General features: G+C 56.9%; 1 protein-coding gene across 3 annotated transcripts; it reads left to right on the top strand.

Moving 5' to 3' along the window:
- Positions 1–1,626: 1,626 nt before the first annotated feature.
- Positions 1,627–23,180, top strand: UGP2 (UDP-glucose pyrophosphorylase 2). 3 transcript variants are annotated; one of them, XM_068153006.1, is made up of 10 exons: positions 1,627–1,719; positions 8,287–8,414; positions 8,900–9,007; positions 15,669–15,854; positions 17,192–17,325; positions 18,876–19,173; positions 20,374–20,571; positions 20,787–21,029; positions 21,452–21,556; positions 22,105–23,180. In XM_068153006.1, exons 2-10 carry the CDS (start codon positions 8,301–8,303, stop codon positions 22,210–22,212), a joined length of 1,494 nt encoding a protein of 497 aa, XP_068009107.1. In that variant the 5' UTR covers positions 1,627–1,719; positions 8,287–8,300; the 3' UTR covers positions 22,213–23,180. The 3 variants fall into 3 exon arrangements, with proteins under 3 accessions (XP_068009107.1, XP_068009105.1, XP_068009106.1); XM_068153004.1 differs by lacking the exon at positions 1,627–1,719 and adding an exon at positions 2,004–2,333; XM_068153005.1 differs by lacking the exon at positions 1,627–1,719 and adding an exon at positions 3,643–3,661.
- Positions 23,181–24,075: the final 895 nt, after the last annotated feature.

Raw genomic sequence — 24,075 nt, 5'->3', positions numbered from 1 at the left:
ACTGCTGGGGAGAGCTCAGTGGAGGCTACAAAGATGATTAGAGGACTGGAACATCTCTCTTATGAGAGCCTAAGGGAGCTGGGGCTATTTAACCTGGAGAAGAACAGCCTGAGAGGGGATTTTATCAATGCTGATCAGTAGCTAAAGGCAGGGGGATGGGACTGGGCTCCTTTCAGTGGTGCCCAGTGACAGGACAAGGGGCAATGGACACAGACTGGAACAAGGAGGTTTTACTAGAACATGAGGAAAAACTTCTTTACTGTGAGGGTGCTGGAGCAGTGGAACAGGCTCCCCAGAGACTAGATGATCTCTGGAGTTCCCTTCTGGAGATCAGAAGGATCAGGACCTTATTCACCAGGAGTGACTCCAGGACTTCCCTGCTGGTGATCCAGGGCTAAAGAAAAGCATCTTCTGAAGTACAGAGCAGACAGCATGCAGTGAGCCACTGAACCTGTCCAGCAGTGCAAAGTTCTGGGATGCTCCCAGCTCAAGGGGATGAGGATGGAAAATTAATGCAGTACTCCAGGCTGCAATAACAGGCAGATCCAAATGGCACCTCAAAATCTGGCTTTATAGAATCTCAGAAGCACAGAATGGTCTGGGTTGGACTTCCAAAGCTCATCCAGTCCAACCCATGCAGTCAGCAGGGACATCCTCCACTAGATCAGGTTGCCCAGAGCCCTGTCCAGCCTCACCTTGAATGTCTCCAGGGATGGGGCCTCAGCCACCTCCTGGGGGGTTGCCAGTTTTCCCTCAGGTTCTGTGGGGGAACTCAGCAAGCTGAGCCTCAGTGCCTGCAGCCAGGAGGCAGAAGGGCTGCTGTGGATGTGTTTGTGTGCAAGCAGACATACCTGAGACACACAGAACTGGTGGGAGGGAAGCAGCACCCCTGCCTCCCCGAAACACAGCAGCACTCAGTTCCACACCACCGCTGGAAGCAGGCATGGGCCAACACACTGGTCTGCAGGGGGGCAGCGTCTGCAGGGGGGCAGCGTCTGCAGGGGGGCAGCGTCTGCAGGGGGGCAGCGTCTGCAGGGGGGCAGCGTCTGCAGGGGGGCAGCGTCTGCAGGGGGGCAGCGTCTGCAGGGGGGCAGCGTCTGCAGGGGGGCAGCGTCTGCAGGGGCAGCGTCTGCAGGGGCAGCATCTGCAGGCGCTGCTGTGGGTGCATGGAGCCCTGCCCTGCAACCACTCCCGCTCAGCTAGGCTGGGGCTCTGAGCAACCTGCTCCAGCCGCAGATGTCCCTGCTGACTGCAGCGGGGCTGGCCTGGGCGAGCTTCAGAGGTCCCTTCTAACCCATTCCATTCCATTCCACGAGTCTATGTCGCGACACACCAACCGCCGTTTATCTCCCGCAGGCCAGGCCCAGGGGGCTGCAGCCCTCCAGCAGGGCGCTGCCGCTTCCCGGAGGAGCGAGCGAGCCCCTGGGGAAAGAAGCGCCCGCCGGTGCCTCGCGCTGCGCTGCGCCGCCCCCTCCCTGGGTCCCCCCCTCGGCGCCGCCATCCCGGCCGCGGACTGAACCGGAAGCGCCCGCTCCGCGCTTCCGCCGCCGGCGCGCGGGGCCCGCTGGGAAGGCGGCGGGAGCCCCGCCCCCGCCGGAGGGGCGCTGGGGGGGGGGGAGAGGGGGAGGGGGCGCGGGGGCGGGGGCGCGCGCGCTGCACGCGGGTGTCGGCGCCACCGCCCCGCCCCTCCCCGCCCCCCGCGGTGCCGGCAGCGACGAGGTGGGTACGGCGGGACCGCCGCCCCCGTCCTTCCCTCCCGCCTCCGCCATCCCCTCCCCGGGGCGGCGGGGAGGCCCCTCGCTGCCCTCCCGCCGCCCGAGGGAGAGGCGGGCCCGCCCTCGGGCCTAACAGCCGAGTGGGGCACACGGAACAGGGGAGGCGGCCGCGTTTGGCCCGGCCCGGCCCGGCCTTGGCCTGTCCCGTCTGGGAGCGGGGAGGAGCCGTGCGGGGAGCCCCAGGGAGGGGAGAGGAGGGGAGGGTTGGGGGTGGTGAAAGCCGGGGAGCGGCGGGTCCGCCTCTTTCATTGATGAAATTTAAATTCCTCGGGGTTTTGCCTCCCGCCCGCCGGACCGGGAGGCATCGCTCGGCTCGAGGGGCCAGCGCGGCGGGCGGGCGGGCTGCTGCCAGCGGGGCCGGGGCCGGGGCCGTCTCTCTCCGCCGCTTGCCCGCAGCCGCCGGCCGGGCTCCGCAGGGGCGCGGGGAGAGGCAGCCCGTCCTGTCCTGCCCTGCTCCGCCTCGGGGCGCGGGGAAGAGCCCCCGGACGGCTCCCTTTGCGTTTGTCAGAGCAAAGTGTTTGTTTTATTAAAGAGCGGAAATGTCGTCCTTTGCCGCAGGTAAGCTGCCGTGCTTGCGCTGGGGGGCTTTGGACTCTCCAGCTCCGCAGGCACATCTCCCTTGGGGGGTTTTCAGTCCTCCTCCCCGCCCCGGGTTGTTCCCAGCCCGGCGGGGCTCGGGCAGCGGCCGGTGGCAGCGGGAGCCGGGCTGTACTGGGGCTTCCCCACAGCCTTGGCCGTTACCTGGCGGCGGGGCCTCCGCCGGCTGTGCCCGGCTCGGTCCGCGCCCCCGGAGGCTGCGCGGCTGGCGGCGGGGGGCTGCGGGGGGCACCGTGGCGAGGGAAATCTCCGCTCCCCGCTAAGGCGCGCTCTGAAAGTTGGGGGAGGAAGAGCGCCCGGGTCGAAGCTGCTCACTTGGAATTGGTTTCAGCGGCGGTTTTGGTGGGATTTGCGGATCCCAGCAGGCTCCCAGGCTCTCCCGGACTCCCGCATGTGTGAGCTGTGTGTACGTGGTCAGAGTTCCATATTCCTCTGTTGCGAAACGGGGAACTGGCTCAGGGGAGGTCGGGTTTGGGGGGAAGAAGAATTATTTTGGTGCATTGCTGTGGCAGTTCTCTTTCCCTCCTTTTCTGATGGTCCTCGCAGTGGGGGTTTTTGGTTGTCTGGGGGGGTTTTGGGGTGGGTTTTTTTTTGCTAATTAAATCCAGGCTGGAGATGTCCTCAGCACAATTCCCTGCAGGCCTGTCAACAAGTGTGAGGCTGCCTGAAGGAAGAGGATGAGGAGGTCTCTCCCTGTGTGAACTTGGCTGTCGCAGGCAGCGGAGGGGCTTGGAGGGCTGTGACAAGTGACTGTCGCTCGCCGGTGCCCAGGACCGGCTGCATGAAGGCACCAGCTGGCTGCAGACCTCCTGGGGCAAGCGTGGAGAGCTGGAGTGGTTAAAGGTGACAGCCACCTTGCCCTGGAGCTGCCACCAGCCCCTTCTCGCTCTGACATACAGAAGCACCTTCTGAGTTCTTTTAAAGCGGGTATTGGCCGCTCCCAGCCCGCGGCTGGAGGTGTCCATCTTTGCACCAAGTGGTATTGCTGATGAAGCTGAAAGCTTGGAGAAGCCTGTGTAAAAATCAGAACCAGGTGCTTAAATGTTACCAAAGCTTTGGCCCTCCTCGGAGTCTCTGCTATTGAAGAGCTCTGTGTTGGGCCAATGGCAGCCAAACGCCGCCGGTGGCCAGTGGTATTTTTAGCGCCGAGGGTCAGCTGCTAGACTGAGAAACCCAGCTGTGTCTGACCCTAGCACCTCACCTCTTGGTGCAGGCAGCTGGCAAGAAGGGCTTCCTGGGCTGCAGGCTTGTGAGGCAGCTCAGGCTTGTGGCCATCCTTGAGCGGAGAGGTAGGCTGCAGAGCTTTGGCTTCGCCTTGCGCTTCGGTCCGACGTGCCGCTGACGGATTTTGCCTCTGGTAGCAGGGAAGGGTCAACATCCCCAAGGGCAGGGGGGCTGTGTTCAGCTTCAAAATCCAAGGCAGTAATATTGATTGGAGCTGCATGTTAATCGCTGGGGTAGTGAAAGAGGGTTTTGTTTTATCCTGGCCAGGGATAAAAATTACCTTGAACTTTCAGGGGAGTTGGTGGAAGTGGAGGCATTCCCTCTGTCCCCTCAGCTGGGAGTTCAAGGAGAGAGCACGTTAAATTTAAAGTTCAGCTGCTGCTTTGGACTTGGCTGGCCACCTCCAGCATGCTTTGTATTAATCCCAGCAGTGGAGCTCCAAGGAGACTAAGTGAATGTCTGCTGCGGGACTCTCGCTGTGCTTCCTCAGGTTGCAAACCTTAATGGCATTCATAACCTTCAGCACCAAAGCTTCCCAGGCTTCTTCACAACTGCTTGCTTGACTTGTCCCACCACTCCCTCCGCTGCTGGGTCCTTGAATGCCCAAGCACCGAGGCAGTGAGTTTCTCTTCTGAGTGAATGAATGACTAAAACTAATCCATCCCCGTGCAGTTTAATGCAGAGTGAGAGGAGGGAGGGCAGGCAGGGAATGGGTGTGAGCCCCGAAGTAAGGGCTGGCCACTGCTCTGCTCCTGCTCAGTTTTCCTGAGGACAGCCATCCCTGATTTCTGATGGTCTACCAAGACTTCCCTTTTGTGAGCTCCACCTGGTCTTTATTTCATCTGTTGGCCATCAAGCCAGGTTTGGCAGACGCGCCAGCACCCTGCCGCATGCTGTAGTTGGTGCTGTGAGGGCAGGGGGCAAGGTAGCAGCCAGAGCAGAGCACAAAAGCCTGCTATAAATAACAGTGGGGGCAGGAGGGTCTGAGTGAAGCTCCATGTGCCAGGCTGCAGGGTGAGCTCGCTTCAGGAGTGTCCTTGCCCTGCTCCTTGGGAAGCTCTTGCTGCTGAGGGCACTGGAATCAGATAGCCTGGGTGAGCCTTTGTGCGACACCTGCCGGGTCTGGAAGCTCTGGTGTGCTGTGCTCGTTTGTTGCCTGGGCTGGGCCCCCAAGAGGCTTCTGCTACCTTGTCCCGCCCTCTCCTTCCTTCAGATGAGTGTTCAAGAAGGCTGGTCCCGTAAGAGTGGGCACAGGCTGGAGTCTGAGGAGTCTGTTGTGAAACAGCTTGGGAGAGGCATTCCTTTTTAACAGTGATTTGTGAGCTGATGGCCTGATGATGTACCCTTGGAAATCTCTTCCTGCAGTCATCCAGGTTCACCCCTACCTCCCAGCTGATCTTCAAGGGCACCAGAACTGCTTTTTGTGGTAGCCTTAGGCAATATTGCTGGCCTGTGGGAAACAGCTCCACTGGCCTCTCCACTTCCTCATTGCTGCTAGGGGTAAGAATGGGAATCAATCCTCACCCTGGGCTGCTGAAATTAACTGCAGCCAGTTAACTACAGTTGTCTCTCTGCTGCTGCTAGGCTGAGGTGGCTGAATACCAGCTTCTTCCCCAGGAGAGCAGGACAGCAGTAGAGGAACAAGGAGTGCTGTGTTTGTGTGGAGCGGGGGCAGCCACTGCGCTCTTGCTTTGATGAGCCTTTAGAGAGTGCCCTGGGTCCCCATCCAGGCCAAATCCTTCTGGACATCTCTTAAGATAAATCCTTAAAAGCCTCTGCCTGGCAATGGCACTTTAAAAGCAGGAAAGCTTGGAGCTGTTATTCCTTTGGCTGCTTAGTTACAGTATTCAAATTCCTCCCCATGCAGCACAGACACTTCCCCTGTGCCAGGCAAATCTGTGTTTTTATGGACTCCAGCCTTGGCCTGCCTCTCTTGCCCCCAAGTGCCACTACTAATCATGGTGCTAATAGCCCTAATAATGATAGCACTCTCACCAAGCAGCCATGCCCTGGCACACTGGCTTCGGTGCCTGCAGGCATGGTTCAGTGGCCAGGAGAGAATCCAGATCTTCTCCAGCTGATGTGCTGGTGGCTGGGGTTTTGGTAGGAAATGTCCCTTCTTTGGTTTTGAAAGCTTCCCAAGACCTCCTGTCTGTTAGCTTGGTGCAGAGCAGACACAGTGGTGGGTTGAAGCAGCAAGGTTTGCTTTGCTTCTCTGTGACCACGTTGGTCAGCAAGCGTGTCTGGTATGGGCTCAGGAAGTTGTGGAGGGTCTAAAGGATCACCAAAACCAAGCAGGACATTATTAGGCACTTGCTTGTGTGATGCCTTTTTTATTTGGGCTTTTGGTGAGGTAGCTCAGTCCTCAAATGCTTTTACAGGGTAGGCAGCAGGTTTTGGCCAACATGGGCAAACAAGGTAGTCCTGGCTCACAGGGCAGCCTGGGAAGGCTCTGCCTGCCTTAGCCTCAGCGTGTTTGAGAGCGCTGGGGATGGTCTGTGTTGAACTCCTGATGTTTGCAGATACTTCCCAGATGTGTTGCCTCATCTGGGGAGGGTCAGTGTTTTCCAGGCTGATGAACTGTGAGCCATGGCTGCTGTTGTTGCTGCAACAGAAGCCACACGTTACAACATCTTGCAGGGAGGGTTTCCAGTGTGACACTATCTCCTGGCAGTTGTTTTCTCTGGAAGTCCAAACCCTGTTCCAGCAGGCAGCAGCCCCAACCATGTGAACAGAGAGAGCTCACAGCAGTTGGAGCTGGTAAAGACCTCCTTGTTTTCTCTGCAGGAGAAGGTGCTTCCTAACCCAGAGCTGCCCCCTGGGTTTACATCTTTGACCTGGCCAGCTGTGCCTGACAGGCTTGCAGCTCTCAGCTGGTTTCACTACTAAATGAAGCCTTGGATTGAAGGAACAAAAGGGGCTGCTGTTCACTGAGCTGCTCACCTTGGGCTGCTGTTGCCCCCGTGTCTCACCACCACGCACTGAGCCCTGCAGCACTTCTCTGGCCTTTCTTTTTTTCCCCCCTCTCTCTCTTCCCCTACCTGCAAAACAGTGCAGTCAGGAAAATGGCTTCTGTGGGCTTCAAAGCAAGGATTAGATCCTGCTGTTGAGGCTGGGGAGCACTCTGCCTCAAAAAAAAACCCCAGAAGAGAAGCAACATTGTGGCAAAATGAGCTACTTCTGCCTGCCTTGGATGTCCTCATGGAACGGCCTTTTGGTGCACGCTCTAGAGAAGTGAACTTGAAGGACAGGTCCCTGCCTCGCAGCCTTCCCTGGCAGCCCCACTCTGTGCTCTTGCAACGTTTCCTCCCACCCCTCTCTCTTTTTGCCCCAGCGTTTGGGGTGTTTCACAAACCCGGCTATATTTGGTGATGCCTCCCTCTGCGTGCGACAGAAGTGATTACCCAGGGGAGCTGGCAGGGATTGACTCAGCTGAGGTCTTCGGAGAGCGGACTCGGGCTGTCTGCTGAGAACGGGCTGGCCGCAGGCGCTCTCTGCTGCCTCCTGTGCCTGGCTGCGGAGGGCACCTCAGCGCGCAGAGCGTCTGTGTGTTTACTCCTGCACGGCTCGGGAGGTTATCGCTCTCAGAAGCAAAACAAATGCCGAGGGTGACAGGCTAACTTTCTAGGTTCCTTAGCAACCCAGGAGCATGCTGCAGGCTGAAAATACTCACACACAGTTAGAGGAGGTTTGCTGGGAGGAGCCCGGGGTGGTGCTGTGTCAATAATGAAAGCATGTGTCGGTGTGAGCACAGGGGGACTGCACCGGCTCCTACCGCAAAGGGTTTGCAGCTGTCAGTGAAAAAGGGTTTTCACACCTTCAGCACCCTTCACTCACTTGGTGCCTGATCACAGAATGGCTCAGGCTGGAAGAGACCTCAGAGATCATCTCATCCAACCCCCCCCCTGCCATGGGCAGGGACACCTCACACCAGCCCAGGTTGCTCAAGGCCTCATCCAGCCTGGCCTTGAAAATCTTCAGGGAGGAGGCAGCCATAACCTCTCTGGACAATCCATTCCAGAGGCTTGCCACCCTCATAGTGAAGAACTTCTTCCTCAGATCCAATCTAAACCTATTCTCCTCCAATTTCAATCCATTTCCCCTTGGCCTATCAGTGGGCACTCTTGTCAGAAGTCCCTCTGCAGCCTTCCTGCAGGATCCCTTCAGCTACTGGAAGGCAGCTCTAAGGTGCCCCTGGAGCCTTCTCTGCTCCAGGCTGAACGAGGTCTCTTCCAACCTTTGTGATACTGTGAACACCCCCAGCTCCCTCAGCCTGTGCTCACAGCAGAGCTGCTTCAGCCCTTGGCTCATCTTTGTGGCCTCCTCTGGACTGGTTCCAGCAGACCTGTGTCCCTCTTACAGCGGATCTGGACCCTTTGGCTCTTTAGCGATGGAGCTGTGGGTTTTTGGATGCTTCCTGAGGTGGCTTTGAGGTGTTCTTTTGGGACTAGGAGTTTTTGAGAGAGGGGCTGTTGTTCTGCAGCCCCCATTTAGGGTCTGTTCTTTTAAGTTGCTTAAGAACAAAAGCTTTGCACTCCTGGAGTGCCAGCAGGGTGCTCACGCGAGGCTAGACTGCTAAGAGCCGATTCACTTCTAACAGCAAACCAAAGGCTGTTTGTTGTCTAAGCAGCAGGTTTTAACTTCTTCTGCCTCTAACCAATGTGGTGTTTTGTTTTTCTTTCCCTTGAAGATTTCAGCAAAGCAATGTCTCAAGCTGGCAGCTCCCAGTTCCAGGAAGTCATTCGGCAGGAGCTGGAGTATTCGATGAAAGTAGAGCTCGATAAGATCCTGGCCACCGCCGCCGCAAATGAGCTAGAGGTGAGCAGCAGCCCCTGGGTGCAGGGCAGGCCACGGGAGGGCAGGTGCAGCAAACTGAGGCCAGCCCCACAACAGCAACCATCCTGAGTTTGTAGGGTGTGCTGTGGTCCTGCAGGGAGCAGTAGCCTGGCCACAGTGCCAGCAGGAGACGGTCAGCGCCGCGTGAGCTGGGTGGCGGAGTTCCTGTTAAGTGTTTCACCCTCTGCAGCGGTTCAAGGGTCTGTGTGACCTCTAACAGCTGTCAGAAGGGCAGGATGAAGCCTGCAGGCTGGGCCACATTCTCATGCTTGTGGTTTTGACTGGGGGCTTGTCTTTTAGGGTAGCCAAATGGGTTCTGTACCTTGAGCTGTAGTGGAAGTGAGCTTTCCTTCATTTCAGCCTGACCACACTGCCTCGGTGAGGAGCCTGTGCATCAAGTTTGTAGGAGTGCTTCCATGGCTGACTGGGTGTGCACTAACTGCCAGTGCATTTCTTCCTCTTTGCAGCATACTAAAAAGGACCTGGAAGGATTTAAGAAGCTCTTTCATAGATTCCTACAAGAAAAGGGACCATCTGTGGACTGGGGGAAGATCCAGAGACCTCCAGAAGATTCTGTAAGTTGCCATGAAGTGACAGCCTTGTAAGGAACATAAAAGTGATCACTGCTGCTTGTAGCTGCCCAGAGCATGGGTATGTTCTGTGGAACCATGCAGGACAACACTTTGGCTTCTAACTGAACCCAAGGAGTGTGGCCAGCAGGGCAAGAGAGGGGATTCTTCTGCTGAGACCCCACCTCCAATCCTGCCTCCAGGTCTGGTGTCCCCAGCAGAAGGACACAGAGCTGCTGGAGTGAGGCCAGAGGAGGCCACAAAGATGATCCAAGGGCTGGAGCAGCTCTGCTGTGAGCACAGGCTGGGGGAGCTGGGGGTGTTCAGCCTGGAGAGGAGAAGGCTCCAGGGGCACCTCAGAGCTGCCTTGCAATAGCTGAAGGGATCCTGCAGGAAGGCTGCAGAGGGACTTTTGCTGAGGATATCCAGAGACAGGCCAAGGGGGAATGGTTTGGAGCTGAGAGAGAGCAGGATTAGACTGGAGCTAAGAAGTTCTTCAGTATGAGGGTGGTGAGAGCCTGGAATAGGCTGCCCTGGATGCCTTCTCCCTGGAGGTGTTGGAGGGGGTGTTGAGTCCTTGAGCAGCTGAGTCTAGCTGAGAGGTGTCCCTGCCCATGGCAGGGGGCTGGAGTAGATGAGCTCTGAGGTCCCTCCCAACCTGAGCTGTTCTGTGATTCTCTGCACAAGTAACTCTTTGCTGACATCTGTTGTACACGTTCCTGAACATCAGGTTCTGCTTCACATATGTGTCAAGCTCTCTGGTGATGCTCTGTTAGCTGTTGTTGGAGCAGGGGAACAAAGTGGGACAGATGGCCTGGTAACATTTGGTACCTTCTCTGGAGCCAGTGCCACCTTGTGTTAGAGGAGAAGTAGGTAGGCTCCATGTTCCCATTTCCCTCCTGCCCCTCAGAGGAGGTTGTGCATCTCAGAGGGGACTGTTTCCAGCAATCCATTCTGCTGGGGGATTGGAGAGGGACATGTGACAGGTGGGTTGTGTTGTGGAGCTCGTTTAGCAGCTCCTGTGAGCTACAGCAGCTCGGGCAAAGGCAGGAATGTGACACAAGTGGCTGGCTCTGGGGCTTTTTCCTCATGCCATTGATGTGCTAACTTTGGCCCTGCTGCTTCAGCTGCTGTGGGCAAAGCCCCTCCTGGGTTTTTCAGCCCTGCTGGTGTCAAAGTAAATACTTCCTGTGAAACCTAACCTGCCTGATTCAGCTGGGGCCCTGGGCTGGTCACCAGCAGCCTGGCCTGGATCAGCAATGGTGTGGGCAGCAGGAGCAGGGCAGGGATTGTCCTCCTGCACTCAGCACTGGGGAGGCCACACCTGCAGTGCTGGGCTCAGTTTTAGGGCCCTCACTCCAAGAAAAACATTGAGGGGCTGGAGAGGGTCCAGAGAAGGGCAAGGAAGCTGGGGAAGGGTCTGGAGAGGAGCAGCTGAGGGACCTGGGGGTGTTTAGTGTGGAGAAGAGGAGGCTGAGGGGAGACCTCACTGCTCTCTACAGCTCCCTGGAAGGAGGCTGGAGCCAGGTGGGGGTTGGCCTCTTCTCCCTAGGTAGAAGTGACAGGAGGAGGGGAAATGGCCTCAAGTTGCCCCAGGGAAGGTTTAGGTTGGAGATGAGAAGAAACTTCTTGCCTGAAGGGATTCTCAAAGCCTGGCAGAGGCTGCCCAGGGAGGTGGTTGAATGCCCATCCCTGGAGGTGTTTGAGAGAGGCAGAGATGTGGTGCTGAGGGCCATGGCTCAGCCCCAGCCCAGGCAGAGGTAGAGATGGTTGGACTGGATTCTCCAGCTAAAAGGGTTCTGTGACTGTGGCACTGTGCCATGGAGGAGCAGGATTTGTCATCAGCTGTCCATGGTCCATCTAACATCTCCTGTACTTGCTCTTTGAGTGTAGTTCTCCTTCCTTTCCTGAAGCACCCACTGGCAAGTCAAGGCAGGAAGCTGCAGCAGCAGTGATAGTTCTGCCACACTGCCCTGTCTTTCTGTGCCATGGAGATGTCATCCCTGAGCCCCCTGCTTCCTCTGCAGCAGCTGATGCCCATGGGCCAACACCTCCTCAGCTCCAGGCAGAGAGCAGAGGACTGACCCCATTTTGCCCTCCCCTGGTAAACCTTGGACTACTGTTCCCTTCCAGAAGCATTGCTTCCACATGTCCCAGGCTTGCAGTGCTGCTAGGTGCTGCAGTTGGAGCCCTCTTTGGCCCAGTTCCAGAGGAGAAAGCAGGCTGGGAGTGCTGGGCAGCAAGGAGAGGAGGCGAAGAAGCTGGACCTCGGGTGTCAGTGCTGCCTGTGCAGCCATCTGCTCCTCTGAATGGGAAACCACAGCAGGGTCCTGCCTCTGAGAGCTGCAGTGCTCAAGTTAAGCTGTGAAGAGCAGTGCAAAGGCTGGTGCAGGGTGTGAGGGGGGCAGGAGCCCGTCCCTTCCCCCAGCGGTGGGACTGCTTCCTGCAGCGCCGGTTGTCCTCTCAACGAGCTGTGTGGGGAAGCAAGAGAGAGAACATCCCAGTCCTGCTCAGGAAGCAAACTGCCTGCCTGATCCTAGCTTTGAGCACAGCTTTAAAGGGTTCACTGTTCCTGCAGCTGTCCCTTGGTGCTGAGTAAATATTTCCTTGGTGCTTCAAGGCCATGCTGGCTCAGGGCCCGTGCTCTGCTCCAGGCTGCCCACAGTGGCAGCCCTGCTGCTCATTTCTGACCAGCTTTTGCCAGGTCCCTTGCTGCAGGGGCACCCTTCTGAGATCTGCTGGTCAGACTGCTCCATGGCCTGTGCCCAGCAGCCACTCCTGTGGCACTGCCTGCAGACCCCAGAGCAGCTGGGTCTGTCATCCTAGAAGAACCCCAAAGCACACTTCTGAGCCATGTCTCAAGTGAGTAACCTGCAGGCCATGCCAGTCCTGCCCAGCTCTGCTGCTGAAGCTTTTTCCCCTCAGCATGTCCTTGTGACAAGGTCCACGTTCCCAAGCCCTGGAGCAAGAACTGATTCTGATTCCTGTGGAGCACTTAGTAACCTCACCAGGGGATGAGGTGCTTCTGCATGGCAGTGCCCACACTGGGCTGCAGCTGCTAGCACTGGCATCCAGCAGGGCCTCTGCAGCATTTGAGTTCTTGCCACGAAGCATCCTCTGAATGAAAGACCCTTCCAGAGCTCCACTGCCAAGTTGGCATTTCCAGTGCTGCTGCCAGAATTGGCAGGGATATGGAAGGGATCTCTGGAGATTGAGTCCAACTCCCCTGCTAGAGCAGGGACACCCAGAGTAACTCACAGGAACACATCCAGGTGGGTCTGGAATGCCTCCAGAGATGGAGACTCCACAGCCTCTCTGGGCAGCCTGCCCCAGTGCTCTGCCTCACAGGAAAGAAGTTTTCCCTTCTGTTCACATGGAACCTCCTCTTCTCCTGTCTGTGTCCACTGCCCCTTGCCCTGTCCCTGGGCACCACTGAGAAGAGTCTGGCTCCAGCCCCCTGACCCTCACCCCTCAGCTATTGATCAGCATTGCTGAGCTCCCCCTCAGGCTGCTCCTCTCCAGGCTAAGCAGCCCCAGGGCTCTCAGCCTCTCCTCACAAGGTGATGTTCAGAGCCCTCAGCAGCTCAGTGGCTCTCTGCTGGACTCTCTCCAGCAGTTCCTTGTCCTTGAACTGGGGAGCCCAGAACTGGAGGCAGTGCTCCAGGTGAGACCTCAGCAGGGCAGTGTAGAGGGGGAGGAGAACCTCCCACAACCTGCTGCCCACATTCTCCTTATGAACAGCATTGCACCCCAGGCTGCCATTGGCCTTCTTGGCCCTGAGGGCACATGACTGGCTCAAGTTGTCTGCCAGCACTCCCAGTTCCTTCTCCCCAGAGCTGCTCCCCAGCAGGTGTGTCCCCAGGCCTTAGGGACCCACGGGGTGGTTCTGCCCCGGGCGCAGCGCTCTGCCTGTGCCCTCGTTGAATTTCAGTAGGTCTCTCCTTGCCAGCTCTCCAGCAGGTCCCGGCCACTGGACAGTTTCAGAAGACACTGAACCATTTCTTGGGGCTGTTCAGCTCTGTGTGGCAGCTGCTGCAGCTGAGCTGAGCCCTCAGTGGAGGGCCTGAGCAGAACCCTCTGCTTCGTTGGGATCCTGTTCTCAGCGTTCGGCATAAGCTGGTGTCAGGCACGAAGACGAAGGTGTGGAAGGGTAGTTGGCACTTCAGCTCTGGCTTCTGGAGGCAGTCTGGCTCAGAAGTGGATGGCAGACTTTCCTCCTTTTGGAGAGCTGTGTTGTGAGTGACGCAGGAGGAGCGTGGTGAGACTTGGAACCCTTCCTCTGGCTGTTCAGACGGTGTCGGAACACTCATGGGTGTGACTGCATCCCACCCATGCAAACCTCAGACCTCAGTGTTTGAAATCCATCTGCAGCCTCCCAGGAGGTGACCTCAGAGAGGGTGGGAAGTGGTAAATCTCTGTGGGTCCTGCTGGTGGTAGTCACTGGCTGAGCATTCTGAAGCCCCTTCAGTCCATGAGGGCCTGCGTTCGCTGTGCCCTTGCTCAGGAGCAGGGCAGCTGTTGGCTGAGCTGCCTGCACAGAACCACAGCCTGGGCTGGGTTGGAAGGGAACATCCACATCCAACCTGTGCCATGGGCAGGGACACCTTCCACCAGCCCAGGCTGCTCAAGGCTTTGAACACCCCCAGGGAGGAGGAGGCATCCACAGCCTCCCTGGGCAACCTGTGCCAGTGTCTCCCCAAGAATTCTCTCAATTTCTTCCTCCTCTCCACTCTCAGTCTCCCCTCTCCCAGCTCAAAGCCATTGTCCCTCCTCCTGTCACTCCCAGCCCTTGTCCAAAGTCCCTCCCCAGCTCTCCCAGAGCCCCTTCAGGTATTGGAAGGCTGCTCTAAGGTCTCCCTTGGCGTCTTCTCCAGGCTGAACAGCCCCAACTCTCCCAGCCTGTCCCCATGGGGGAGGTTTTCCAGCCATCTTGGTGGCCTCCTCTGGACCCTCTTCAGCAGCTCCATGCCTTCCTTTTGCTGGGGGTCCCAGAACTGTAGGCAGTGCTGCAGGTAGGGTGTCAGCAGAGCACAGGTGAGGAGCAGAATCACCTGTCTTGTCCTGTTGGTCCCTGCTGGTTTGTTGCCCAAACACAGCAAGATTCTTGGCTTTGTGCACTTCTGCTCCCAAACAGCTTTGGGAACTCTGGAGCAACCTTTCCACGTGTGTAGGTGAGATTTGAGATGAGAAGAAACATCCTCCCTGAAAGGGTTCCTAAAGCCTGGCAGAGGCTGCCCAGGGAGGTGGTTGAATGCCCATCCCTGGAGGTGTTTGAGAGAGGCAGAGCTGTGGTGCTGAGGGCCATGGCTCAGCCCCAGCCTTGGCAGTTTGAGAACAGCTGAGCTGGATGCTCTTGAAGAGCTTTTCCACCCTCCAGGCTTCTGTGGCTCTGCAGGCTCTGTGAAGTGGCAGTGCCTGTTCCTGCTTGCTGCCTGAGGCACCAGCACTCCACAGGCAGCAATCTCTAAACACAGGCCATGAGCTGTCCAGATCCTGTGCAGGGCAGGATTTCCCTGGTGTGAGGTTCTGCTCCAAGCTGCCTGTGGTGTCCTGGAATGCCGGGCTTGCGTCAGGGCCGCTCCGTGTCCTCGCAGCGCCGAGCAGGAACCATGGCTCCTTTTGAACCCCAGCCTGCCTGGCCCAGAGCAAACAGAGCTCTGAGAGCTGCTCTCTGTGTGTGTGTTTGTTGTTGGCTGTCAGCTCTGGGTCCTACTCAGCCCCTAGCAGCACCAAAATAGATGCACCCAGCACTGGAACACAAGGCCTGCCTTCAGGAGGGCAAGCTGAAGGGTCATGGGATTGATTTTTGCCCCTCACCAGCCTTGGCACCATGCTTCTCATTGCCCTGTTACCTTTGTCTCTCTGACTTGGGTGCTTTGGGTCAGGGGACAGGCAGTGCCTGGTGCCAGGCAGGCTGTCACCAGAAGCCTGAGTTTGCTCTCCAGAGGCAGCCTGAGCTCTGGTTGTGCACCTCAGGACAGAGCTGTCAGCAAGGCAGGAGGTGGCTTTGCAAGGCTGCGTCTCAGCTGAGTGGGCACAGCCTGAGAACAGCAGGCTAAGAATGAGGAACTGCCTTCCACTCTGGGCTTTGGGGGAGTGCTGAATGGTTGTATTGGACTGGGAGCTAGAGTAGGAATGTTCTTAGACTGAGTCAGAGGCCACCTTTGGCCGAGGAAGTTGCCCCTGGCAACCTCAAAGCAAAGTATGAACAACAGAAAAATCTGCTACAAGTTTAAGCTGCTCAGGGAAGGAAAACTTTCTGTCCTGCATGAGAGTGCCTGGGTCCCTAAACTGTGACCCCATCTTACTGGGGAAGTGAGCTGGGGGTCACAAGGAGACCCCTTCTGCAGGACCAGGGGAGGGCTGTGGTAAGCAGCACACCTGGCTTGACTTCGTCCTTAACCCTCTTCTTCAGGGCATGTTCCCTGAGCTGGGAGAGCAGCCAGAGATCTTCTCAGCTGTGTGAAGCTGGCTGTGCCTGGTGCCACAGAGGCTGTGAAAGCTCCCAAGCAAAGGGGTGGCTGCAGTAAGCAGTGGGGATGTCAGAGCAGTGAAGGCTCTCTTGTGCCATCAGTCCCATAACACGTGTGGGCAGCGCCGGCCAAGGGCCACTTGTGAGCGGAGGGCAGTTCCAGGGGTGTGACTGCTGGGCTGCTTCTTTTCCCAGATCCAGCCCTATGAGAAGATCAAGGCCAGAGGACTGCCTGATAACATTGCTTCTGTCCTGAACAAGCTGGTGGTTGTCAAACTCAATGGTGGCCTGGGCACAAGCATGGGCTGCAAGGGCCCCAAAAGCCTCATCGGGGTGCGGAACGAGAACACCTTCCTGGACCTGACCGTGCAGCAGATCGAGGTAACTCCTGAGGGGTCTCTCCTGGGCAGCCCTTCCAGGGGACATCACAGGGCAGCCTTGCCAGAAGGGAGAGGAAGGGAGAGAAGGTCTGGCCACGGTGCTAGCAGTGAAGTGGGACTTGCTTTGGAAGGAACAGGCAGGAAGGGGCAGAGCAGCCAGTGACTGAGCGCTGCCCAGCCCGCCCCGCAGCACAGTGCGAGCCTGTGTGCGCCGCCGGCCCAGGCAGCGCTGCCTGTGCCCAGAAATGCAAACAAGCCCCCTGGAGAACTGGCCTGGCTCTGTTTCTGACTCCACCAGGTGCCAAGTCCAAGTTCAGCTGTTAAAAGCCTTTTCTTTATGTGCCTTAGGACAAAGCTCTTCAGAGCAGCTCTGAGTTCCTCACCAAATGAGAGCTCTCCTGCTGGAAGTGATTGCTGGCACTTCCCTCTGAGGAGAGAGCAGTGAAAGAAAACAGCAGCTGTTAGCCTCGAGAGAGGACATCTCAGCTGATGGTTTTCATGCAGCATCTTCCTCTTGCAGCAGATCATTAGGATGGTGGTTAAAGCAGGGAATTGGATCTGCCTGCTCCGTGGTTGCTGGAGCTCCACACAGGTGGTTTTGTTGCCTCGGGGTGGTGTGTGTTTGGAGTGCCTCTCCCATGCCACAGACCCTCCTGGAGCAGAGCTACATTTATACCCAACAAAATGCAGCCCTAATCCTTTGTGCCTCCTCAGAAGGGTCCATGGTGGCAGGCTCTGATGCCACCAGAGGTTAATGGTCTCGGACACTCTGTGGCAGAGCAGGGCAACCTGAGACACAAGGCTGTGGGCCCGCTGAAGAGGCGTTTCTGCTTCCTGAGCACTCTCTGGTGGCGCAGTAGTGTGTGCTCTACTTTTGCCTTTACTGTGCTGTCCACACACAAATGCTGCTGTTGATTAGAGGCTCCCAAAGAACATTTCAGGATGGACTCTTGGTGCTGTTGTGCACCTCACAGCGTGCCAGAAAGCGCTTAGCGTGCAGAGGTTTTGAACGCTCACCCTGCCGGCCATCAATCGTTTGGGGGCAGACTTGGCCTTTTGTGGCCTAACATTTCAAAGGCTTCTTGTGCTCTCCAACTTGTACATCTCAGTGCTGATCTGACAGCAGAGATTAATGCTGCATTAATTAATGTGGGCCTTATCCCTGCTACTTCCAAGGGTTTGTTTTCCTCTACCCGATTTCTTGCCCTTTCTCTCTCTCTGCCTCATGTCTCTTATGCTTCCAGCCTGTTTGATCTCACTTCTTTCTCCCCACACCTCAGTGTCAGGAGCTGAAGCTAAGCACACCTGCTGACTTGAACACTTTCTTTCCCTCCTCAGCATTTAAACAAGTCCTACAACACCGATGTTCCTCTGGTTCTGATGAATTCTTTCAACACTGACGACGACACAAAGAAGATCCTGCAGAAGTACAGCCACAGCCGCGTCAAGATCTACACTTTCAATCAGAGCAGGTACCAGCAAAACTTGCCTCCTGGAGGGGGGGAGGAGTGAACAGCTTGCACCTCTGCATGCTCCAGATGGTGTAGGGTTTGATGCTGAGTGTCTCTCAGGCCTCCTTGGAGGGCTGGAGTGTCAGGGTGTTCAGCAGAGTTGAGGGTGATCCATAGCATCAGTCAGGGTTGGAAGGGACCACAAGGATCATCTAGTTCCAACCCCCCTGCCATGGGCAGGGACACCTCACACTGGATCAGCCTGGCCAGAGCCTCATCCAGCCTGGGCTTAAACACCTCCAGGGATGGGGCCTCAACCACCTCCCTGGACAACCCATTCCAGGGCTTCACCACTCTCATGGTGAAGAACCTCCTCCTCACATCCAGCCTGAATCTCCCCACCTCCAGCTTCATTCCATTTCCCCCTAGTCCTGTCACTACCTAATATCCTGGGAAGTCCCTCCCCAGCCTTCTTGTAGGCCCCCTTCAGATACTGTGTGTGTGGGCTCCTCAGGAATGTAGGAACCATGATCTGCTGGGTGCTGGCCACTCTCAGTCCTCAGTATGTTTTCAGGGCACATGGGCTCTGGAGGGGGACAGAAGCTGGCTTCCTTGTCAGGAGCAAGCTCTGAGTGGTTGCTGGTCAGAGGCATGCTCTGAGCCTGCCTGAGAGGAGAGCTGGTTCACAACTTGAGCTGAGCACTGTGGCTGCATTCTGTAGCTTCAGCAGCAGCTCAGGACACAGTTGGGCCTCCCAGGTCCCAGCTGGACAGTTCTCCTTCAGGAGCTGAAGGAAAAAGGTCACAGAATCACCAAGGTTGGAAGAGACCTCAAAGATCATCGAGTCCAACCTGTCACCACAGACCTCATGACTAAACCATGGCACCAAGTGCAACATCCAATCCCCTCTTGAACACCTCCAGGGGCGGTGACTCCACCACCTCCCTGGGCAGCACATTCCAATGACGAATGACTGTGTTGGTGAAGAACTTGCTCCTCACCTCCAGCCTAAACATCCCCTGGCACAGCTTGAGACTGTGTCCTCTTGTTCTGGTGCTGGTTGCCTGGGAGAAGAGACCACAACCTGGCCACAACCTCCCTTCAGGTAGTTGTAGAGGGCAATGAGGTCTCCCCTGAGCCTCCTCTTCTCCAGGCTAAACAACCCCAGCTCCCTCAGCCTCTCCTCACAGGGCTGTGCTCAAGGCCTCTCCCCAGCCTTGTTGCCCTTCTCTGGACACCTTCAAGTGTCTCAGTGTCCTTCTTAAACTGAGGGGCCCAGAACTGGACACAGGACTCAGGGTGTGGCCTAACCAGTGCAGAGTACAGGGCACAATGACTTCCCTGCTCCTGCTGGCCACATTACTCTTGATGCAGGCCAGGATGCTGTTGGCCTTCTTGGCCACCTGGGCACACTGCTGGCTCATGTTTAGGTGGCTGTCAATCAGCACCCCCAGGTCCCTTTCTGTCTGGCAGCTAAAGTCTGCCTGGCTGCAGCTTGACTACTGCATTTTGTTGTTGTTTGTGCTAGTCTGACATTGGTGAGGACTCAGCAAAGCCCCTTGTCTCCCCAGGTACCCTCGGATTAACAAGGAAACTCTGCTGCCCATAGCCAAGGATGTTTCCTACTCAGGAGAGAACACAGAGTGCTGGTATCCCCCAGGCCATGGAGACATCTATGCCAGCTTCTACAACTCTGGTCTGCTGGACAACCTCATTGCAGAGGGGAAGGAGTATATTTTTGTATCCAACATAGACAACTTGGGTGCCACTGTGGACCTTTTCATCCTTAACCACCTGATGAACCCACCCAACGGCAAGCGCTGCGAATTCGTCATGGAAGTCACAAACAAGACCAGGGCAGATGTGAAGGTAAAGGCAGAGCCTTGTCTGAGTGCCTGGCACGCTGCTCACAGCCTCTTGCCTCTTCTGTGTGCATGGATTCAGACATGCATCTTCCTGTAGCTATTTTAGGCATCCTTTAACACATCAGCTGGGAGCTAATTTGGGATGCACAAAATCAGCAAGTTTGTGAAGTTCACGGAACAGATCTGAGCTGGGTTCTGGGCAACAGCAGGCAAGGGCAGCCTGGACTGCAGTGATTACTGCAAGCACAAGGGATTGCTGCAGGGTGCAGGTCACAACCCCCATACCCTCTGCAAACTGTCATTTCTTGGGGGGGGAGAAGTTTGGGGGTGTTTATAGTAGAGCTGGGAGGGGTGGGGTACAGCAGTTGTACCTCTGCAGACTGAAATCTGCCTCTATGACTTAGCCAGCTGCACTGTACCACTCAGCTTGGTGTGGCTCTCAGTCTGCCCTCTGAGGCCATTTCCTCCCCTCATCTCACTTGTTCCTAGGGAGAAGAGACCAAGCCCCACCTGGCTCCAGCCTCCTCTTAGGGAGCTGCAGAGAGCAATGAGGTCTCCCCTCAGCCTCCTCTTCTCCACACTAAACACCCCCAGCTCCCTCAGCTGCTCCTCCCCAGCCCTCTTCTCCGGACCCTTCCCCAGCTTCCTTGCCCTTCTCTGGGCCTCCTCCAGCCCCTCAGTGTCCTTCCTGCACTGAGGGTCCCAAAACAGCCCAGCACTCCAGGTGTGGCCTCCCCAGTGCTGAGTGCAGGAGGACAATCCCTGTCCTTGTCCTGCTGGCCACACTCAGATCACAGCCATGCGCTGTCAGGACGCAGTCCAGGCTGCTTCAAGTGCCACCTGCTTCCCCACGAAGCAGCACAGGTACAGAGCAGGTGGTGCCTTTGGCTGAGGTTTGCTCTGTAGTCCAGCAGCACAGAAGCACTGCTGAAGGTGATCTGTGACAACAGCAGCACTTGCAAAAGGTTCTCAGCAGCTTTCACTGCGAGCATTAAGTGTCTTGGAATGCTGAGCCGTATCTGTGTGGCAGCTCTGACTGCACTTGGCCATGCTCTATACTTAGTAACCTGGCAGCTGACACAGACAAGGTGCTGTCACCGAGGTTCAGTGTTGAATGCCAGCACAACAGTGCACTTGGGGTGAGGGAAGACTTCCCCTGGCAGCTTCTGCACGGCGCTTGAACCTCCTTCCTTGCCCCGTGCAGGGTGGGACGCTGACGCAGTACGAGAACAAGCTGAGGCTGGTGGAGATTGCTCAGGTCCCCAAAGCACACGTGGATGAGTTCAAGTCTGTGTCCAAGTTCAAGATCTTCAACACCAACAACCTGTGGATTGCCCTGTCTGCAATTAAAAGGCTGCAGGAGAAGAATGCCATTGACATGGAGATCATTGTGAACCCAAAGGTAACCACCTGGCAGGGGGAGGAAGTGGGCTCCATCTGGCTGTTTCCAGGTGACCAGAGGGTGACTGCTGCCTTCAGAAAGGAGCTCCTGGGAGCTAACTCTGTCTTAGCAGAGTAACCTGTAACAGCAGAGCTCTGGCTGATGCTTGCCTCTAGTCCTGAGCAGCTTGCTCCCGTTCCCTGCTGCTTGTGCTCACCTCGAGCTTCCTCTTGCAGACTCTGGATGGAGGCCTAAATGTTATCCAGCTGGAGACTGCAGTGGGTGCTGCTATCAAGAGCTTTGAGAACTCCCTGGGGATCAACGTGCCCCGCAGTCGTTTCCTGCCCGTCAAGACCACGTCGGATCTCCTGCTGGTGATGTCCAACCTCTACAGCCTTAACGCAGGGTCCCTGACCATGAGCGAGAAGCGCGAGTTCCCCACAGTGCCTCTGGTCAAGCTGGGAAGCTCTTTCACCAAGGTAAAGGCCCCACTTACACCCTGGGGTTGTCTCTTGGCTGTGAACATGGTGCAGAGCAAGGCACGAGTTCAAAGTGAGGGTTCCCTTTAGCTGCCCCTGCCCAGCTGGGCACTGCCCTTTCGCTCTCTGTGAAGAACTGCAACCCACCTCAGGTGTGCACAGCCTCCTGCTGCTGGTGGCTGCTCCTTTGCCCAGTTGCTTGAGGAAGCAGAGGCTGACCTGGGGGGTGTGTGTGCTCTCCAGAGCCCACCTAGCTGCAGTGGGGTGCTGCCCTTGTTGCTGACAGAAGTGCCAATGCTGCCCTGCTTCCAAAGGAGCAGCTCCTGCGTCTGCCAGCTGCGGGTTCTAGAAAGGGCCCCAGGAGGAGTCCTCAGGCAGCTCCACAGGTGGCTTTCAGAGTGTCTCTGCTCTTGCTCCAAAAGGTTCAGGATTACCTGCGGAGGTTTGAAAGCATCCCAGACATGCTGGAGCTGGATCACCTCACGGTGTCAGGGGATGTCACGTTTGGGAAGAACGTCTCACTAAAGGTGAGTGTGTGCAGGCTGCTCCTGCCTGCCCCGGGGTAACTCAGCCTGCCCCAGCACTGCCTGAGGGCACCACCCAGACCTGCAAGCTCTCCTAGAAGCTGAGGGGCCCAGGGATTGCAGAGCCACTCCTGAAGGAGTGCAAAATGGTAGCAGTAGAGCTGCTTCCCTGTAGAGTCCCCAGGGGAGCTGAGGCAGGACCTCGCCTTGGCCCTGGAACGGGCCAGGCCCAGCGGGACCTCGCCTTGGCCCTGGAACAGGCCAGGCCCAGCGGGACCTTGCCTTGGCCCTGGAACAGGCCAGGCCCAGCGGGACCTCGCCTTGGCCCTGGAACAGGCCAGGCCCAGCAGGACCTCGCCTTGGCCCTGGAACAGGCCTGGCCCAGCGGGACCTCGCCTTGGCCCTGGAACAGGGTAGTTTGGCTGCTGCTGCACCTGGTGGGACTGCAGCAGGTAGCGCTGGTGCTGGCTGAGGCTGTGTCTGCTCTGGCTCCTGCCAAGGCAGCAGCCAGTGTGGCGTTTCCAACGTGCCCTGTCCTTTGTGTGCCTCAGGGAACAGTGATCATCATCGCCAATCACGGCGACAGGATCGACATCCCCCCCGGAGCCGTTCTGGAGAACAAAATCGTGTCTGGCAACCTTCGGATCCTGGACCACTGAGTCAGGGCAAGGGGCAGGGCCGGGTCCGTTGGCTGCTGTGCCGAACCAGCGCCCCCCCCCCAAGAGCAGAACCTTTTAAGCATTAGAAATGAGAGTACAGAGAGGGCCTCTGCTTTGTCACCTTCACAGTACCCTGCAGTATTAATTCCCAGTTGATTTCCTTGCTGATCTCTTTAAGCAGACACACGGCACAGTGGATGTGCATAAGTAAAGCCTTTGGTCCTTGAAGAGATGCTGTCACTCAGTTACTTACTGTCCCCTTGAAGTGCAATACTGTTTGTCTTGGACAGAGCTGCTGTGAAGAGCAGTGCAGAGGCTCGCCTCTGACGCTAGGTAGTGTTTGAGTTGCTGGTAACTGCAGAAGGCAGCTGTGAAGCGACGCGCATGGCACAACACGGTGAGCGACCCGCGGGCCCTTCGCAGGCCCTGTGAGTGCAGGCACAGCTGACAAACAGAAGTTTCACTACTGCTAAGCAGGCTGCCACCCCCTTACTCCCTGTACTCCGTGTGCTCACAGCCGGCCCCGCCCCACCTCCCGCCCTGCTGCTCGGGGCGGGGCAGCGGGGCCAGGCCCTGTGGTGGGAGTGGGAAGTGTTCCAGCCTCACCCAAAGAGCCGAGCACTTGAGGCCAACGCCTGCCTATCCACGTGTGGTGTTTGCTTTTTTCACACCCCCCCAGCTCAGCCTGCAGCTCCTCTCCAGATCCTCAGCCTTCAGCTGCCCTTTCTTTTGCCCCACGTTGCCCGGCGCCACGTCCCCGCCGTCACAGCCGTCTATGTTAATTTATCTCCTCCCCCAGTCATTTCTAAACTTGTACAGGACCTGACCCCACCCCCACCCCTACCCCCCCCCCCCCATCACTTTTGATTTCTGAATGTTCTATTGTATTTACATGCAGACAACTTTATTTTATAAGCTTAGTCCATACCACTGGTCTGTATCATTAAAGAAGTTGATCTTTAAGAACAGCTGTGCTGGGGGAGCTTTATTGACACCGACACCTGCCTGGCCCCACAGGCAGGCAGCAGGGCGAGGGGGGGTGGGTGAAGGTGACCCACACAGGCACTTGTGCTGCAGCCTGCCAAGGGCCAGTCTTGCAAGGCAGCATTAAAAAAAACCAACCCTCTTCACTAAGTTAATTTCAGAGCTTCCTTTGCTGCAACCTAGGTCTTCTTCTCAAACATTTTCTCAAACATTTCTGGGAGGGAAAGGGAAAACATAAAGCACTCCCTCAAGCAAACAAAACCACAGCACATAACCTGTCGGGGCTCCAAGCTGGGAAAGGTTTAGCCTGGAGAAGAGGCGGCTCAGAGGAGACCTTATTGCTCTCTACAGCTTCCTGAAGGGAGGTTGCAGCCAGGTGGGGGTTGGTCTCTTCTCCCAGGCAGCCAGCACCAGAACAAGAGGACACAGTCTCAAGCTGTGCCAGGGGAAGTTTAGGCTGGAGGGGAGGAGAAAGGTCTTCACAGAAAGACTAATTGGAATGTGCTGCCCAGGGTGGTGGTGGAGTCACTGTCCCTGGAGGTGTCCAAAAAAAGGCTTGGATGTGGCACTTGAAGCCATGGTTGAGTTGTCAGGAGGTGTGGGGTGATAGGTTGGACTTGATGATCTCTGAGGTCTTTTCCAACCTTATTGAACCTATCTATGTTCAAACCTTTCGATAAGCAGCCTGAAAACTTCCAACACTCTTCCTGCCCTGGTTTTTGGTGTCCTGCTCTCTGTCTTCAGTGGAGTCCTACACCACTCCCTCTCCTTACCCCCTCTCTCTCCTTGGCCACGGCTTGAGGAGCCGCAGCAACCCGTGCCAGCCTTTTTTAATCCCGTCTTCAGACGGCAGTTTCGAGCCCAGCTGCGAGGCAGCCC

This window comes from Melanerpes formicivorus, unplaced genomic scaffold (assembly GCF_026170545.1).
Source record: "Melanerpes formicivorus ecotype bairdi unplaced genomic scaffold, bMelFor1.0.p_v2 SCAF_25, whole genome shotgun sequence".
Taxonomy (NCBI): Eukaryota; Metazoa; Chordata; class Aves; order Piciformes; family Picidae; genus Melanerpes; species Melanerpes formicivorus.
Note: the sequence above shows the minus strand (reverse complement) of the source record. Positions and strands in the feature narration are given on the sequence as shown.

Bases quoted from the DNA above. Each gene is read 5' to 3' on its own strand.
- UGP2 (XM_068153004.1), top strand. The intron at 17,326-18,875 runs GTACCAGCAAAA...TTGTCTCCCCAG, and splicing joins TACACTTTCAATCAGAGCAG to GTACCCTCGGATTAACAAGG. The intron at 20,572-20,786 runs GTAACCACCTGG...TTCCTCTTGCAG, and splicing joins AGATCATTGTGAACCCAAAG to ACTCTGGATGGAGGCCTAAA.